Raw genomic sequence first — 18,406 nt, 5'->3', positions numbered from 1 at the left:
GGAGTCATAGATCCTGGTAGCGTTGCATCACGTAAGCAGTCAAGGAAGGGTTTCTATTCGACGGACTCGACCTGCGGTGTCGCAACACCAACTCGAGTATCGTGGGCTTTGTATATACAAGCTTCACCTCGGCTTCTTCCGTCGTGTTGATGAGAAATGACCACTGACATCTGTGCAATGATAACCTGAGTCGCATTCATCATGTCTAGCAAAAGGCATTCCATTCTCCCCGCTATCGATCGCAGTGGTCCTAGGCCTCCCGTTCATTTCTCAGACTCCCTGACCATCTCCGATAATGCGATTCTCCAAGGAACACATTCGATCACGATACAATCAGAAACGGTAGTACACCCTCGGTCAAAGTTTGAGTCAAACTCCGGATCTATTCTGATCGGGCGACGATGTCTCATCCACGAACGAACACACCTGGGAACTCGCCCAGTCGACCCTGATACTGCGCAGCGTGGTGGCATTGTGCTGGCAGACTTTGTTACAATTGAGGCAGGCAGTGTCATTGAAGCCGGCAATACCGAGATCGGCGAGGGTACGGTAGTTCACGCTGGGTCAACGATTGGGAGTGGTGCTAGGATCGGCAAGGTAGGTACGAACCCCCATCTTCGTGATCAGGAGCTGACCATATCTAGAATTGCACCATTACGCAAATGACAAAGATTGCCCCCGGAACAATACTCCCTGACAATACTGTCGTCTTCTCGAACGGGTCAAGACGAATCGATCGACGCAACCTTGCTGATCAGAGGAAGATTGCCTTAATGAAACAGCTCGCCATCCTGCGAAAAATGATACCCAGTAACGCCGACAAATTTAAATAAGATACCCATAGATGTACTCTATTGAACGGCCTCATTATATATATGATACTGCTCGGCGGATCACATTTTGGGGAGGCTCCTTTGTTCTATCACCAGATTGATCACAAAGAATCTACAGACACATTCTCCATAAAGTATAGTTACACCTCCGGAGCATCAAACAATACCGAATAGCAATCTCATCATAACGGGTAGGTTGCAACAATGCCCACAGCTCATATTAAATATTAGTATTGCCCAGTGAGGGTATTTGGTACATTAATCAAGATCGAGATATAGGCAGTGCCTTCATGAGACGAGTCAAGACTGTCATCTTCGGTCTCTGTGAAATAAGGCCAGCCCTGTTATCACCACCATAATAGCCCACCTCTCTCCAAGAAGTCCTGTCAAGCCCGTTCCCATAAATCGAAAATGCGCAACCTTTGTTAAACTTCTTCCATCGCCCATCGTCCAAGCTGCAACAACTTCGTTTCCTTGACTATCTTTGAAGCCGCCTGGCGCAAAAGCCATATTTCCCCCTCCAGGAGCACCACGGCTCATACGCACAAGCTTCCAGCCATAATAATGACCACCCAAGCTTGCTATGACATCTCCACGTGAGCGCCGCCACTCGAATCTCTCCCGTGGTCCATTGCCTCCTGGTCCGACTTCAATAGCAAAGCTATAGCCTGTACCGAGACCACTGTGTGAACCTACTGGTTCAACTACTTCACGTGCCAACGGAGCTCCCGAGCCTGGCACTGGAGGCAATTCGACTTCGAAACTAGCGCTCATGAACATGAAGCTTGCAGAAGCCAGAGGTGAATATGACGGGCCTGGACCAGAGTGTAGAAGAATTGGCGGCAGATCACTCAGGCCGGAATGTGCGGAGTAGAGATATAGAGGCTGGTTTTGGTGTTCAGCAAGTGTATATGAATTATTGGGCCATCCTTGATAATAGAGATTGAACGCCGGCGGGAATTGGCGTGGGACAGCTGGAGGTTGGCTGGGGCCGGCAGTTGGGGGAGGAGGAGGAGCTTGGGATGCTGATGATGATGCTTTGGGCGGAGCTGCAGCTGCTGGCGGAGGTTGTGCCGGGAGCTTCTTATGCTGGTTCTGACTCTCGGCGTATGAAGGCGGAGGCTCATCTGGAACATCAGAGGGATTCATTTTCTTTTGAAAGGTTTAGGGCCTGAGGTGTGTTTGAGAGGTGTGTATTGGTATGGAGGTGAAGCTGACCACAAGTGAATGTGATGACGTCGTCAGTAACGTAGGTAGCTAATAGTCAGTCGTCACAAGAAAAGCAGTACTAGTAGCTCGTATCGTGGATTTATAGAATGTCTACTTGGTTGAGTATAGTGATTGAACAAGTCCAGAGGGCAATGTCAGCGAAAGTGAACAGGTTTTGTATAAAAGCCAAGAGGTTGAGGTTGTGCTGTAGTGATATCAGTGTATTGCGTAGAAAGAATGTGGCTGTGAGCTGGGTTTGTGGCTATGCATGTTACACTTTCAGCTTGAGCCTCGGGTCTCTTATGCATGCATAACTGAAAGACTGTAAAGGATCCGTTATAAACGGTGGGTGCCAGACCACGGCAAAGGCAGCCGACGGTATGTGGGAGACAGACAAGTTGTGCATGATTCGGTACCCGCCAAGAATATCCCTGGATCAGGGGTCTTCTGACACGTCGTCACTTATATGGAGCTCCGGATATCCTGGGATGCACCACGTCCTGTCGTTGTGAGCTATTCCGGGGAAGTCGGCTTTTGAAAATGCATTGTCGTATCCACTTGTAGCTCATGAAACCAAGGCTAAACCTGCAGTTATGATGTCGATGCTTGGAGGAGAAAATGGCATGTTCAAGCCAGTGGAAGAGGCACGTGTTGCCATAGCATGATGATCCGACTGACGATGCTCGAAGTATCGAGATACAGGAGTAAACATCATGATATTGTTATGATTTCCCTTCACCTGTCTCAAATCGTGAATGCTCTAATCAGAACCAGCCACTCATTCTTTCTATGAATTCAAACCCATTATTATGCAAAAGACCAGCCCTAACCAGGACCTAATTCACAATGACCACGCCATCAAAGCCAAAAAGCACCTCAGTATCCAGTTCCTGTTTTTTATCGCTCTAAATAACATGTCTTAAATCTGTACCATATGTAAATGCACAACTTTTTCTGTAATACAAAAGATGAATGATTCCCCAATGCTAATGCCGACGCTGATGCTGATGCTGCGCTGAACTTGAAACAAATAAAGCAATTAGAAACTGAACAAGGCACTGCGGCGCTTGCCCAGAGGGTAGATGAGCAAAGAGCTCATGAACAGACCAACGGCAATACCGATGGCGATCTGAATCATGGAGGCAGCAACGCTGAATACCAAGTTATCAGGGTTCGAGCCCTGCTGGAACTGCACAGAGGAAGTTCCATTGATCTCACCAGTGGCGTTGGTGATAGAGTTGGCGACTTGTAGACCACTAAGCAATCCTCCAGTGGACGCAAGACTTCCAGGCACTTGACAGAATACTGCTGGAATAAGAATTGCTGCTGCAACGCCGTGTCGAAGTCGAGAGTAGAGGTTGGCAAGGAGTCCAACGGCCAATGCACCCAGTGTGCTCGAGATCTGAGGGCTAGACTTGAATCTCTGTCCACTCCAGTAGTTTACCATGTAACCAGCGAATGAAACGATAACCATGACGGGCATCTGGCGCCATTTGGCTTGGTACACGATACACATGCTGATGACGAAGAATGGCACGAAAATGAAGCCGTAGTAGGGGTTCATGGCATCGGGACAAGTTGTAGTGTTGGACGGGTTACTGTCGAATAATCCATAAAGAGCGGCGCCAACAGTGATACCGAATCCGAGAAGAAGGGAGTAAATGACGGCGTAGACTATTCGGATTGAACCGGGGACAATAGCACGAGATTGAAGTTCGAGGGCAGAGCACACTGTATCATGTTAGTGTCCATCACCATTATGAGGTAGGGAGAATTGACTTACAAACCATGTAACCGGGCAGCAACATGACGATACCGCCCTGCGCCAGAGCGCCGAAACAAAAGATCTCTTCGCCTCCACTCGAAATACTGCCAAACGTTCTGGCCAAGAAACTGACGATGATGGTAGAAGAAACTTCGAAGACGTTGCTATAGAGGGCAGAGTTGGGTGCCACAATAAGCTGGAGTACTCCAATAAGGCAGCCGAAAGCGAAGATAAGAGGAAGATCGATGAGTCGAGCTCCGAAGGAGAAAGGGGCAGCACAGACACTCATGAGTCCAAACATGACAACTCTGAGCCACCTGTGGAACTTGTCCTTGCGCTTCATCAAGGTCTCGAGCTTCTCGGTAGCTTCTTCAACACCGACGACATCGTGCATAACCTCCTTATAGATAAGATGGACATCCTTCAGCTTGCCTAGATCAATACCCTGCGATGTGCGGACAATTCTGACTTCGGTGGTGTGAGTCGATCTATCATCGAAAGAGATAATCATGCATCCGGGGAGATAGAGGAATTGGCCATCGATTTCGAGAACTCTGGCAGACATGCTAAGATACTCCTCCAGTCTATGAGTGGGAGCTCCAAAAAGCATGAGAGCACGGCAGAGTTTGATGATATAGTCCTGTCTGGCCAGAGTTTCGGCGATATGAACTGTGATACGGGCTTCTTGTTGTTGCCAGAGACCACTGAGGCGGTTCGCGCTTGTTGTTCGCTTGTGACCAGGTCTTTGTGGCTTCTTTCCAGTAGGCTTCTTCCTCTTATCATCCGGGTCATTGGGGTTGGCGAGTCGGGATGAGGCCTCGATGAGGTTGGCCAGAGTATCCTGGGATTTGTTCTGATCGTACCATTTTCGCTTTGGTGTGGATGCTCCAGATGGCGTTCCTTGAACTGTCGGAGTACCGGCTTCACTTAGAACCGAAGAGGTAGAAGCAGCTCGGTGGTGGGAGCCCTTGAACGGAGGATCTGGGGGTTTGTAGAGCTTCAAAAGTTGAGACAGTACGCTTCCGCGATACTGTTCAGGTGCTGGAACATCGTACAAGACTCCATCAAAGTTTCCGTCATTTAATTCGGTCAGGGGAACTCGTTCTTCTTGTTTTGTGTCCTTGTTGTCTGGTGTATGCTGGCCAGTGCTGCTGGGTCCAAATCGCTGAGTGTGTGCTCGAACAAGCTTGAAGGCTTCCTCCTTCAAGCCATGCGCCTCTTGCTCCTCAGATGGAAGCTTGTGGAAACCTTCTCGGCTGCTGCTGCCTTCGTTGAGAGTCTGAAGTGGAATACTAGAACCATAGGGACTGTCCCACGCGGCTGTTCCAGTGCTGGATTCGAGTGAGTCTCTGTCAATGGCTGATGAATCATTGTGGATGTTTGCCGCCATTATACGGGCCCGTTCCTGGGCAGCCACCATCGCCTCCTTTGACTCAGGGTCTGACTCATGCTCGGCATCGTGAAGAGTCTTGACAGCCTCTGCAGAACTGCCACGTAACAGTGATGGCCTGGGCTTAGCGATGGGGCCTCCAGCAGCAGGAGGGGGAGTAGATGATTTTGGTGGAGGGTTTGCGGCAGCATTGCTGTTGAACCGCACTCGCGCCTTGTCCTTCTTCAAAGCCGCAGCAGCAGTCTTTGGGCTTGGTGGTGTATCGGTACCAGAAGCAGAAGCTGAGCCAGAACCAGTCTTGGGCGGTTCAGGCCCAACTTCTAGGTCCGGTTCGTCTTGAATATCTCTGGAAGTGCCCTCCATTGGATCGTGAGTGACTGGAATATACCTTGAATCAGGTACAAGATATCGATTTCCTTTAGTAACGAGCGAAGGAAGTGGGAAGGATGGGACTGTGATCCAAGATGTACAGGGATAAACTGGAGAGCCTCAACAATGCCTTTCGCGGGGAAGGGCGGGTTTACGTTATTATATGAAGATCGCAAACTCTATGGGCTCCATCAAGCTTTGCGGGTTCCAGTGTTAGAATTGGGTATCGTACGTACGTACGACTAACACGAACGGGCCCTGTCCATCTCCGGCAAAAGCAGCGATGACCTCGGGCTCGTACAGTACAGTAAAGGCCCCGTGACGTAGTGGATGTGGAGGCACAAGGGAGAAAATTGAGCCCAGAAGTCTTGGAGATTCTTGGAGCTTATTGCGAAACCGCTTGGTTCGAGTTTTTCTTAGGTAAATTCCAGTCCGGCATCACGACGTCGTGGCCATCGGAACGCCATCCGGCCGGCAGTCCGGGGATAGTTGAGCCAAGACCCACCAGGTAAAAAACACTAAACAGGCTCATGACTCTGGTAGCTCGTTCTATTTTGGAAGAGAAGCCTGAGAAGGCCTGCTAGAAGAGTCAAGCGAAGCTTTTGATATCCATAGGCTCTTGGTCCAGAATCTCACAAAGGTGTCGCTTCATCAAAGTCTTTCAACTCTCCCCGTTCGCCTCCGTCACTAGTCTATTCTATTCTCCCTCTTGAAGAAATTGCAAGGGGGCTTGCCAGGATTAGCATGGCGTCTCGGTTACCAATGCAAGATTCGTCTTGTTTTTACCTGATATGGTAATCTTCCAGTGGATCGGTCCAGTACCTGCAGGGACTTTTCAGATTCGCCCAATGACGCCTGTTACCGAGAATGGCATTTGCAACTTTGCCAGGGAGTCTGTGGGTGTTACGGGGCACGAAAAGAGAAAGGGACGATTCTAAACGGTCGACATGGTGACATTCGAAACGTGGAGAGTTGCACAAATCAATGCATGCCGTTGGACAGCATAAATGTCATTAGTAGTACGCGGTTTCAAATGTATGGATGAAGGCTTATGTTGTAAACGCACGACATACATACTGTAAAAGCATATATACCTCTTTTAGAAACAGTTCACACACATCGTCGATTTTCCCGAATGTTCCATAGAAATCCAAAGTGGATCAGTTTATCATGGTACACATGTTACTATATTTGTATCTTAATCAATACTAATCCAGATACTGTATTTAAGAGTGACACGACATCCGCGGCTACAATCGATCGACGGCACGCAATGCAATTGCATATCCGCATTGACGAACTCCTTTCTTCAGTACGGGGCCTTAGTGAGTCATCGCGTTCTCAAACAGCCTCCTTAGCTGGTCTTTCTCCGCTTCGAGCTGTGTAGACAATCCTGGTGCCAGCATCAACACACGTGCCTGAGGAATGGTACCTTCGACAAGGGCCTCAATGTGCTCCGAGCCGAAACCCAACTCCTTAAGACCCTTGGGCTGGTCACCGAGCTCCGCAAGGAATGTGGTAATAGCTTCTGCAAGCACTTCGCCTGCGCTCTCGCGCTTCACGTTGCTGATATCAACTCCAAAGGCCTCTGCTGCCGCCAAATGGCGATCTGGGTTCGATGCTGCTGTGAAGCGGAACACTGCTGGTGCAGAGACAGCTACGGAGACACCGTGAGGAATAAGAGGGGCTTCAACTTGGTAGCCATCGTGCCTGTAGCCTGGGTTCTGGCCAGAAATGGGGTACGACATGCCTGGGCTCGGGTTAGCACCCAAGAGGGGCAGAAATTTATAACAGAGTAGGTATGAACTAACCGTGGCAGAGATGGACACCGGCATTACCGAACCCAACGCCGGCCAGAGTAGAAGCGAGAAGCATTTCGGATTGGGCCTCCAAGTCATCAGGGTTCTTCACCGATCGCGGGAGATACTTGACGGTAGAGCGCAGTGCATGAAACGAGAAAACATCCGAGATAGGGTTCGCGCCTTGGTACGCGGGCCGAAGGATAGGGTTTGTTGGTCTAGGTGTTCTCTCGTTGTAGGGAATGGCAGTCCAGGACTCAAGCGAGTGGCACAGAACGTCGAGACCCGAAGCGGCCTTGACAGCTGCTGGCATGGTCCTGGTGTTGAGGGGATCACAGATACCTAGTGTGGGCTTCAGGTTTCGATGAGCTACACCGGTCTTTGCTCGCTTAGACACAAGATCGAAAATGGCAGTTCCTGTCGTCTCACTACCAGTACCGGCTGTTGTTGGAACCGCAATGAGCGGTGTCAACTTCTTGTCTACTGGGCGGCCCTTTCCAAGGGGGGCATTGACAAAGTCTAGAAAGTCTGCATCAGGATACGCCGTGTATAGGTTCATGAGCTTGGCTGTATCCATGACTGATCCACCACCAACGGCGAGGAAGGCATCTGGTGCATACGGGCGAGCCCAGGCGATGGCATCCTTGATGCTGTGATATTATAAGTCAACTGAGTCTGATAGACGTGATGTCGATTTGAACTTACGAGCTATCCTTTGGCTCGACGCGAACCTTGTCGTAAACCTCATAAGGAATGCCCTCGCGAGCAAGGGACTCACGAACTTGTCTCATGGCATCCAGTTTGTTCACATTCTCATCTGTTACCACACAAACACGCTTGGCTCCCATGTTCTTCAAGTCCATGCCGACCTCCTGCGTCACACCTGGGCCAAATCTGATGGACGAAGCAGCCATCTCAAAGGCATACTCCTTCTGGCCTGGGTGCGATGTTGGCGTAGCATACTTACGCTGGTGAGCATGCTTGGAGGGAGTGAATGTTGGCGGCGACTGGTGATATCCTGGGTTTGAGTGACAAGGACATGAAGGAGGATGAGTGTATTGAATGGTACGTAGCAAGCTGGTTGCTCGCTTAGCGGCCTATGTGAATGTGAGTTATCTGAACTGAAACCATTCACACAAACCAAGCAGCTTTGGCAGTGCTTGTGCTTGTGCTTGATCATAAGGGGTAAACATACATTGGGAACAACTCTCACGGAGGGTACCATGGTGTTGTTATGTCTATGTTACCAAGCTGGATATAGGGGCACAGAGATGTTATTCCCAAGGATCCGGGGTAAGACTGGGGTTCGAGAGGACTTGAGGTTTCACGCGAATCTTCTTAATGAAGCAATTGCAACGGGTAAGAGTGTTCATTTTCTATGTACAACCTCGGTAGACGGACGAGCAACCCCGATTGCGGGGTGAACCAAGGCCGATCTGGGGGGCGATGATGGGGGATGATTCGGTGAGGGGAAAGCGGATCTCAACTTAAGCTCTTGAACCTGAAAGGAAGCTGGAGCGAGAAATTGCCTATTTGGGTATTCCGCTGACGTCTTTGTTGGAAAAGTGACCTTCAACAAGCGGTTCTATTGAATGTCTTGAGTTTATTCTTATCATCTAGTTAAATAGTCTGAACCAAGATTATTGAGATTTCATGAGCCAATGCTATTACCACCATGCTGCAGCATCTAGTCAAGTATCTGTTATAACGAGATATTGTCGTCAAATGACACCGGTACCAGAATCTTCCTTGGCGGATACTTTTCCAATAACTGCGAGGTCACTCAAGCATTCGGGAAGGTGAATAAATAAATGTTCATAATCACAACTGGATCGTTTGGAGGTGCGTAGTGCAGTTCTAGCTACCCTGTACCGATTCCGTAAATATGTTACTCTGACTTAGTCGATTTCATAGCTCATAGCTCTATCGAGCTCTGTTGGGTTGGTCAATCTTCAATAAAGAAGTCTAATAATGAACTACATCTAATGCATCTTAAAATCTACCAAGGAGAGGTATCTCATCATAATTCACTTATTGATAGATCTTCGCAACATTTTTACATTTACAGAGCCACTTACACGGACTAAGAACATACATTTAGTAGATTTGAGTATAGTCGCACACTGATATGCACTCAAAGCGCCTGTGAGTACCTGATTGAGTCAGTGTATATACGGATTGAGATACAAGTTTTGACACTTGATACTGAAGCGTCACTGAAAAGTAAAATCTCGGTCCGGAACAGTTTGATAGCTGTCACAGATTGAGGTGCTGTGACGCGCCATTGCAGTGGCATATGATACCGCTGACCTCATCATGTGGCTTGTTCATTGGCTCTCAACACATGACTTGGACAATGTGGCTTGCCGTCGCAACTTTCCCAGAGCTTGGTTGTTTAGGCTTATTGTTAGTGGAGCTTTGTTACAATCCAATTATTCAGGATAGAGCGTCATAATAGAGAATACTCGACCATTTATCAGCCCAAGAACGGTTGTGAGCAGACAAATCGTTTACACCCGACGCCTGACAGCTCCAAGCTGCAGTGGAGCATTGGAGGCAGGTACACGACTAAGCAGGTGCCCACCCGAAACATCCACATCGAAATAGGGAAACTCCAGCCACATTGACCTCGACGACCTGTCCTCGAATCCACGACCAACCACCACATCAGCTTTCAACGTACATTATATACTCGACTCGACGACACTCGATAACGCGATCAATCTGCGCAGTCGCTCATTCGTCCCGGACTATTCGCTATCCCCGCGAAATAATCTCACGAGGCTGCTGCTCGATCGAACATGCCTCCTTGCTCATCCTAACGCTTCTGCGTGATCCCGTTCCTCGAACTCTCTCATGGACCGCCCAAACGGGGGCGGCCCTGGTGCCGCCGCGGCTACTAGCAGGGCAGAGCGATTCGAGGATGAAAAGCGCCGTATAATAGAGAGCTGCTTTAACAAGAAGGATGTTGATGGTTCTCGTAAGTTATGCTGTTATTGAAGTCAATCCTAAACTCAACGACATGAGCTCCTAGCCCAAAGAAACTCAATATCGCGAGAGTTTAGTTATAAGACTATTGCACTCAAACTCAATGTCCAGATGGCTAATGGCCTTGACCAGTTCTTGAAACATACATAACTCATATCCGCATTACCGAATACTCCTCTTATCCTACAACCCCTCCTCCACCTCAGGCTCGGAACGCCGAAGGTCAAAAACCTCGAATAATAATAGTAGCCGTGCGCAAGTCCGGTCGAGTTCGCCTGCATAAGTCAAAAGAAAACGCTAATGGATCGTTCTCGATTGGGAAAACGTGGAATCTTGACGACCTCTCGCGCATTGAATCTTACACTGGCCCCCAGGCCAGCCCAGACCACCGCGATTGGGCTGGCGACACCGGTTTCCAGGTGACACTCGGCAAACCATACTTCTGGCATGCTCAGACGGACAAGGAGAAGAAGTTCTTCATTGCTAGTCTTATCAAGATATACGGGAAATACACGGGTGGCAAGACGCCGGAGCTTGCAAATTTTGAACAAAAGGAGTATGATCAAGTTATGGGAGCAACTAGACGACCAGCTACAGGTGGTTCTCGGCCGCCCCCTCCTCCCATAGCTGAGCAACCTTCGAGCCAGATGGCGAGCGCCCCTCCTCGTCCAATCCATCCGATGCATCCTTCGCATCAAGGACTTCCAGGAAGTGGCCCTCAAGACGCACCTCAGTACAGGACGCCGCCTACTCGCCCAGCACACCCGAATCTTGGCCCTTCACCTGTCGGAAGTTTTGATTCAACTACTTCGAGAGAAAGGCCGCCCCAACCTCGGTGGATGGCTCAGAGCAACAAGAGTCAGGATTCGGTTGCTACCTCCATGGCCACCAGGAGCGATGACGGTTCCAGTTTACCACCACGCTCTCGCAATGGCATAAACGGCCCAGGAGCGTATGGCAGATTTGCAGAGCCCCATGAACCCCGGGCACCAGCTGTTCTTACACCCCCTCAACCACAGTCTTCGCCCAAGTCGAAACCACCTGCTATTCTGTCTCCTCCTCAACCTCCACAGCCAGTTCCTTCACCACTCCAATTAGATAGACCGCCCCCCGAAAGGAGACGACCGCCCATGGACCCAACTCGCCCTCATGATCGGGACTTGGTTCCCCCACCACTGATTAGTCCTGGGAACAAAGAACCAGTGGCTCCTCCACCTCGCAGCAGCGAACGCGTTGTGCCGAGAATGGATAATGCAAGCCAGAAATCGACAAGCAGTTCGTTCACGGGGAGCACACTAGATCGAGAAATAGCACCACCTCCCACAGGACGACTACCAGATCCACCAAAGCGTGAGCCACTTCCCATGCCTTCGTCCCTTAGGCCTGGATCAGGACCGACCAACCCACAAGCTTATACACCTAACCCTCCCTCACATCACCCACCAACTAATGTAACAAATCAAAATCCAAGTCCTGCTCAAGGCAATGGCTCCAGCCCTGCACCAGCCCGTATGCCAAGCCCGGCTCGTGGACTCAGCCCTGCAGCGGCCCGTGTTCCTAGTCCTACGCCAGCTCCCGTACCCAACCCTTCACAAGCACAGGCTCAAGCACCAAGCCCCGCTCAAGCTCTGTCCCCGGGCTCTGGAGCAGGTTCTTCCGATGTCTCGCCAATGACAGTGAGCGTGCCAAGATTTGCAAACTTACAACCGCCCCCTGATCTGCCCAAGCAAGAGCCGACTCAGCCGGTAGAAGAGCCATCGCCAGGGGAGCGTGCAGTGACACCTTCTGATCGCGAGTCTAACCCATCACCAGCAGAGACAGTCGACGAATCCAGGCCTGGCCTCGGTCCTATGATCAGAGCCAAAAAGTCTAGAAATGAGATTGCCGGTGCACTGTGGAAGGCTGCGTCTGCGGCCAACGCTGCAACCGCCTTCAAACCGAGACCTGGTGGTGCTGGTGAACGTTTGCGTCTACTGAAGAGTAAGACGGAAGAGGGGCCAGATGGAATCAATAGTGTTGTCCCTGCGCCACCCAGACCGTCTTCTAAGGGTGTAGATACTCCCTCTGAACACCCTACACCAGAAGAAACACCTAAAGCTGAGGAAGAGGCCAAACAATTGGAGCAAGCTAAACCCGCGGAGCAGCCCAAGTCTGCGAACCGTAATTCACTTGTTCCTGAAGTCAAGATTAGTCTCCCAACGAGTAGACCGACGAGTTCGCATGGGCCGCCGCAGGAAGTGCAAAAGGCGACCGAACCTGAAAAGAAAGAGACCCGCCGCTCCATCAATGCAGGCAACGATATGAAATACCTGCAGACATTGGGAGTCAACCCGTCCATTCTCGATGAGAGGAGTGATGATTTTGCTCAATGGTTGGATTTCTTTGGCTGGATTCCAGGAGAACAAATGCGATCACGCAACGTGGAAGAAATGAGAGCTGACCTAGAGCGGGAGCTGAATAAAGCCCAGGCTGGTGGCTGGCTGGCTCGTTTCCGCGAAGAGGATGAACGCGTTGATGCCATCAAGGCTGGGCTTGATGTTGCCATGGCTGAGTGTGAGGAGCTTGACAACTTGCTCACACTCTACTCAGTCGAGCTTTCGGTATGTTATCCTTAAATATGCTCGAAATGTTGCTAATCATGAACAGACCCTTTCAGATGACATCGCTTATATCGAGGCCCAGGGTCAAGGTCTCCAAGTCCAAGCTGCAAACCAAAAGTTACTCAAGAAAGAGCTTGAGTCCTTGCTTGAGACCTGTGCTATCACATCGAACGAGCTTGAAGTCCTCAGATCTGCACCTTTGGATGACTTGGGTGGCTTACAAAATGTCGAATCTTCTCTTGTAACACTTTATAAGGCAATGGTCAAGATTGATCCTGCGCGTAGTGGAGCTGATCAAGAGAAGGCCGATATTACTGCCGAGACAAACCAGAGTGGCCTCAATCCTGACTTCAAGCAAATGCGGATTGTCCAAGAGAAGAAGCTTGTTTATGACCAAGAAAGCGCCATGTTCATTGGCAGATTGGTCGCCTTTATGTCCCGGCAATTTGATCATGCTTTTACAGAAACCAAGCTTGCCATGGAGGGAGCCTTGTCTAGAAAGGTGGATCCTATACACCACGAGCTTGGCCGCGATATTCTTTGGCAATTTACCCCCCTCATGCTATACGCCCGAGATATGCATCCCGATGAGTGGAACCAGCTCATTCAGATTTATCAAGATAAAGGTCAACCTGTTTACCGAGTTGAGTTTCAGGCTACGATTGCGTCTTGGCGTAGGAATGCCAGACAGGCAACTGGAGAGGAGGCTGAAATTCTGTTCACGTCAGCAGTTGAGAAGCACCAAGAAGGAGGTGTGGCTACCACTGCCAGGAAGCTGACTGTAAAGCGGAGCGGAACTCTAGCCAGAGCTCTGCGATCTCCTCGAGAAGACGGTGGTCACAAACCAAAGGCCGACAAGGGAGTGAATGATAATAAGAACCCGCCCCACGAAGTCTTTACCGGAGTTCTGGATAATCTTATCCCACTGATACAGATGGAGCAAAATTTCATCATCGACTTCTTCCACGCGACCACGCTTGAACAGATAGATTTCCCAGATGCTGTTGCCACAACAACGCCTTCTGATCGTGGAGGCACTGATTTAAGAAGACCCCGACTGATGGAACCTGATCGAGAGCTTGCCAGACGTATTCTGCGCGCGATGGAGGTGATCTTTACTTTCTTGGAATCGGAACTACTGCGTCTTATGGAGTGGGTTGTCGGGCAGGGCCCAATGTAAGTTCAAACCTCCTTATATCACGGCGTTGACGAGGCATACTGACAGCTATTCAGTCAAGGGATTGGAGTCCTAGCGACTATTGAAAAGTACTCTGCTGAGGTTGGACAGTCCAACCAAGAGTATGTGAACACACTCTTGCAAAAACTTCATGGGCACTTGGAACTGCGATTCAAGAAGTTCGTTGACGACCAACTTCGGGCCATTGAGGAGACCAAGGTCAAGATCAGCAAGCGAAAGGGTGTTATTGCGTTCATCCGGCTTTTCCCTCTTTTCTCGGCAGCTGTGGAGGAGATGCTGCTCGGTGTTGAGACGACACTGCCGATTCGAAGTACTGTTGATCGCGAGTATGACCGAATACTCAAGACCATGTTTGACTCACTCATGGTCATTGCGCGAGAGAATCCCGGTGTCAGTGCGACAAGCGGCTCGGTTGACCCAGAGGATAAGGAAGCCCTCAACTTCCACATTCTCCTGATTGAGAATATGAACCACTTCCTTGAGGAGACGGACACACGAGGCTTGGACGTGCTCGAGGAATGGAAGGAAAAGGCTAACACGACATATTACGAGCATATGAATCTGTATCTTGATGCAGTCATGCGGCGACCACTCGGAAAGATTCTGGAACACCTCGAGAACATGGAAGCTCAATTGCAGACAGGCAAATCACCGGCATCAATTGCTGCGCAGCCTTCCAACAGCAAGACGGTTTTCAATAAAGTTTTGAGCAACTACGACTCCAAGGAAGTGCGAAAAGGCATCGAGGCGCTGCGTAAACGTGTTGAGAAGCACTTTGGTGATGCTGATGAACCAGGACTAAGCCGAGGATTGGTGATCAAGGTGCTGGAGGAGTGCGAAAAGTTCTACGAAAAGGTTGAGAGACGGGTCGGCGCTGTGACGACCAACGTATATGGTGGTGATGTACTCTTTGAGTGGCCTCGAGCCGACGTCAAGGCCGCATTCCGTTGAGTTTGGTGCTTAGAGCGAATGGGAACACGATGATGAACTTGCTGTACGAATACTATATTCTCTAGGTATATTGGCATGCTTGATCAGCCATGGATGGGTCAGGTAGTAAATGAGGCGCGTTTCGTGGTGTCGAGCGTTTTGAGGAATGGACATTATATATCTCGGTATATTTATTGATCTCTACGATACTTGCTTGGCTTTGGCGCCTATCTTATCATGGAGTCATATTGATACCTACCTAGTGGACGATAATTGGTTTCCTCCGTCTTATACTGTTCTTCTAATTATAGGCCTCGCTGCTGAAGCGTGATCATTAATTAACCCCACTACTTTACGCGACGAGACGCGTCGCGACCTGGGACATACAGGGAAGCCACGCCACTTAACGCCCTTGGGCCCTTGTAGCTCCACTCCATCATCGACATTACATCGAAGTTGCCTGAATATATCATGTTCATTTACTCCACGAACAACATGTCGACTTTCATATGCTGCTTTACTTGAACTGAAGCCTTGAAGTTATTGTATGACGTTGGCGAGCGACTTAAACACCGCAATCATGACGCCCAAAACCCGCTCAGGCGGTAAACCCGCACCAAGTCGTGTCTATCATTCAACGCCCGCGCAGCAGCAAGCACAGTTCCCGGCGCGTAGAAAGGTTGTTCGAACATATGGGAAGCAGAACCGGAAGAAGCAGGCGGAAACACCCTCGAGACTTTTGCGACAACAAACCTTGACTCAAATCGACTTTGTATCAAGCTTGGAAGGGAACGAGGACCCGATCGTCCTAAGTGATAGTGAACAGGATGAAATGCAGTCAGACAAGGACCAAGAAGACCAAGAAGAGGACGAGGAACCTGTTTCGAGCGGGCGGAAACGACGAGCGAAAGCCAAAGTCACCTCTACCAAGAATGAGCGAGCCAAGCGGAGACGGACATTAGGCGATGATACAGAGGAACAGCCAAAACCGAAAAAGGAAAAGAAATCGAGCCGACGTAAGACGATGGGAGATGCACCTAGTTCGGCCTACCATACTCAGACTTTGACCCAATTCCTCGGTCGCGATCCATCCCACGCTGAGTTTATCAAGGATTCTGAAGATGAGGATAATGATGACGACTTCCAGCAATGGCTGGGCAGTGCGGCTAGTCCAAGTCCACGGAAGACCCGAAAATATAAGAACGCTTCGCCTGTCAAGAATCAGAAAACTCCAAAATCGATATTGAAGCGCAGGCCAGAAGAGCCAACTCCTCAGCGGGAAGAGTCTATTGTGCCTCAGACACCTCATAAGCAGACACCGCACAAGAATGTTCAATTAACAGAAATACCTTCCTCAAGCCAGTTGTCTGCGCCGCCCAGCATATCGTCAACGCCCGCTAGCATGATGCTGGAACGCTATGGTCCACCAGACCGTGCCAATCCGTCACCTGTCAAAGGAAAGACATCTTCACCAGCGAACCCATCTCCGCTCAAGGAGCTAAGAGGAAGGCCCAAGACAACATCATCGCCTCGAAAACATGAGCGCATCATCCAGGATTCTTACGCAACCGACAGTTGGGGGTCTACTAACCGTACACCTCTCAAGGAACTGCCCGTGGATTCGCCAAACAAGACACCAAGAACTCCAAAAGGTGTCATTGAACCGCTTGAAACATCGTCTTCTGTGATGGATGAGCTGGAGACGCCTACCAAGTCCAGAAGGAGGAGGAGGAGTAGTGAACTCGGTGGAAGTCAAAGGAGTGGTAGCCCCACGCCAAGGATGAAGCGAGTATCACCTGGCAGTGGAAAGGAGAAGGTCATGCTCGAGATACCTGATTCTGAAGATGAGGAGGATGAAGACTTTGGCGACGAGAACGACGAGAACGCATTCGTTGCCGGTGCTGAAACGCAACTCGTCATGAGCGAGATTGCTTCATCCGAGGAAGAGGTCATGAGAGCTTCCTCCGCTTCTGTGCAAACGACGACCGTTAAAACTAAACGACGAGCCGTTGCGACCACTTCCTCCGAGGAATCTTCTGGCTCAAATGGTCAAGCATCAACATCAACCTCTTCAATTCCACCTTTGAGTTCTCGACCTACTACGCTGCCTCCTACACTGCCTCCCCTTTCAGCAACTCCCCAGGCCAAGAGCCGTCCCCGACCAGCAAAGCGTGTTCGCAAGCCCATCCACAGTCCTCTTCCACCAACTCAAACTCAGCCACTAGAATCTCAGCGTGTACCTCTGGCAAACCTTCAAGCACTACCTCCAGCATCTGCTCGTACAGATGTGCTGCTGTCGCTGCCCCAAGACATTATTGATGATGTGATAGAAGGTTACCAGGCTGATCTCATACTCAACTTCAAAATACCCGCACAAGTGGTTCGATTCTGGCTCTACGATGGGGAGCTATTGCGATTTATGGCTTGCGCTGACCCTGGTCGTGTTACTGAAGGTCTAGCCTGGCGTTATCACCTGACTCAAGTCTACGAGTTGAACAACCCTGTTGAGGGAGACGATATGCGGGAAGAAGGATGGATCGACGGTGATATTGCTCGCTATGTCTATTTCCCACCTGCCGTCGTAGGTCAGTTGCTCTGGAACTTGCGACATGCTCTATTCAAAGAGAAAGCATCTGAAGATGAACCAACACAAACTCAAGCTACTGTTAGCGAAGATGACAGTGGACGAGTTGATCTCTTTGCCAACTCTTCACAGCCTGTACCAGCGGACAAGACGCCCGCTCCCTCATCAAGTATGAGCGTGTCACAGCAAGTTGAAGCTCAACTCAAAAGTGATTTCGCTCAATCAACCCAATTCCCAACTTCGGATGACATTCTCGTTCCCTCAACGCCCGAGGAGGAAAACAACAACAACAATGAAAATACAACTCCCCCAACCACCCGCATCGCTTCCTCTCCCACAACTATCAAACCCCCTCCCCGTCGTACCCCTTTTGCAGCATCTTCCTACCGCGCTACCCGCCCTCCCTTAAGTAGCGCTTCAAAACTACCTGCCGTCCGCCCATCTCAGGCAACCACCGTCTCTCAGTCTTCTACCCCTGAGCAGCACTCATCATCTATCCGCCGCCCACCGCTACACTCTTCCAGCAGTATAGGCCTTCCCGAGGGCCTCTTAGACGAGGATGATGACGATGACGCCCTGCGTCTGGCGTCGGGGTACAATCCAGGCTCGTCGCAACTGCTGACAAAGAGCCAGATGCTGCCGGACAGCTTGATACGCGACGACACAAGGGTTCCGCCTGAAATTTGGGACTCAGATGACGATCACGATGAACGATTGTAGAATTTTGGCATGACCCTTTGA

The 18,406-nt window shown here is 50.1% G+C and overlaps 6 protein-coding genes across 6 annotated transcripts; 3 read left to right on the top strand and 3 right to left on the bottom strand.

Annotated features, from left to right (window-relative positions):
* Positions 1-201: 201 nt before the first annotated feature.
* On the top strand, positions 202-833 carry FMAN_03200 (uncharacterized protein; the record flags this gene model as incomplete). The annotated part of the gene is made up of 2 exons (XM_041831988.1): positions 202-597; positions 645-833. The coding sequence occupies 2 exons, from the start codon at positions 202-204 to the stop codon at positions 831-833; spliced, it is 585 nt and encodes a 194-aa protein (XP_041682496.1).
* A 309-nt stretch (positions 834-1,142) lies between these two features.
* FMAN_03199 (uncharacterized protein) lies at positions 1,143-1,982 on the bottom strand (the record flags this gene model as incomplete). The annotated part of the gene is made up of 1 exon (XM_041831987.1): positions 1,143-1,982. The coding sequence occupies one exon, from the start codon at positions 1,980-1,982 to the stop codon at positions 1,143-1,145; it is 840 nt and encodes a 279-aa protein (XP_041682495.1).
* A 1,099-nt stretch (positions 1,983-3,081) lies between these two features.
* Positions 3,082-5,560, bottom strand: FMAN_03198 (uncharacterized protein; the record flags this gene model as incomplete). The annotated part of the gene is made up of 2 exons (XM_041831985.1): positions 3,082-3,773; positions 3,826-5,560. The coding sequence occupies 2 exons, from the start codon at positions 5,558-5,560 to the stop codon at positions 3,082-3,084; spliced, it is 2,427 nt and encodes an 808-aa protein (XP_041682494.1).
* Positions 5,561-6,888: 1,328 nt separating this feature from the next.
* Positions 6,889-8,590, bottom strand: FMAN_03197 (uncharacterized protein; the record flags this gene model as incomplete). The annotated part of the gene is made up of 4 exons (XM_041831984.1): positions 6,889-7,316; positions 7,378-8,015; positions 8,071-8,462; positions 8,561-8,590. 4 exons carry the CDS (start codon positions 8,588-8,590, stop codon positions 6,889-6,891), a joined length of 1,488 nt encoding a protein of 495 aa, XP_041682493.1.
* A 1,631-nt stretch (positions 8,591-10,221) lies between these two features.
* FMAN_03196 (uncharacterized protein) lies at positions 10,222-15,102 on the top strand (the record flags this gene model as incomplete). Its single annotated transcript, XM_041831983.1, has 4 exons — positions 10,222-10,345; positions 10,486-12,953; positions 13,000-14,129; positions 14,187-15,102. 4 exons carry the CDS (start codon positions 10,222-10,224, stop codon positions 15,100-15,102), a joined length of 4,638 nt encoding a protein of 1,545 aa, XP_041682492.1.
* Positions 15,103-15,661: 559 nt separating this feature from the next.
* On the top strand, positions 15,662-18,385 carry FMAN_03195 (uncharacterized protein; the record flags this gene model as incomplete). Its single annotated transcript, XM_041831982.1, has 1 exon — positions 15,662-18,385. The coding sequence occupies one exon, from the start codon at positions 15,662-15,664 to the stop codon at positions 18,383-18,385; it is 2,724 nt and encodes a 907-aa protein (XP_041682491.1).
* Between the last annotated feature and the right edge of the window lie 21 nt (positions 18,386-18,406).

This window comes from Fusarium mangiferae, assembly GCF_900044065.1.
Source record: "Fusarium mangiferae strain MRC7560 genome assembly, contig: FMAN_scaffold006, whole genome shotgun sequence".
Taxonomy (NCBI): Eukaryota; Fungi; Ascomycota; class Sordariomycetes; order Hypocreales; family Nectriaceae; genus Fusarium; species Fusarium mangiferae.
The sequence above is the reverse complement of the archived record's forward strand: the minus strand, read 5'-3'. Positions and strand labels throughout refer to the sequence as shown.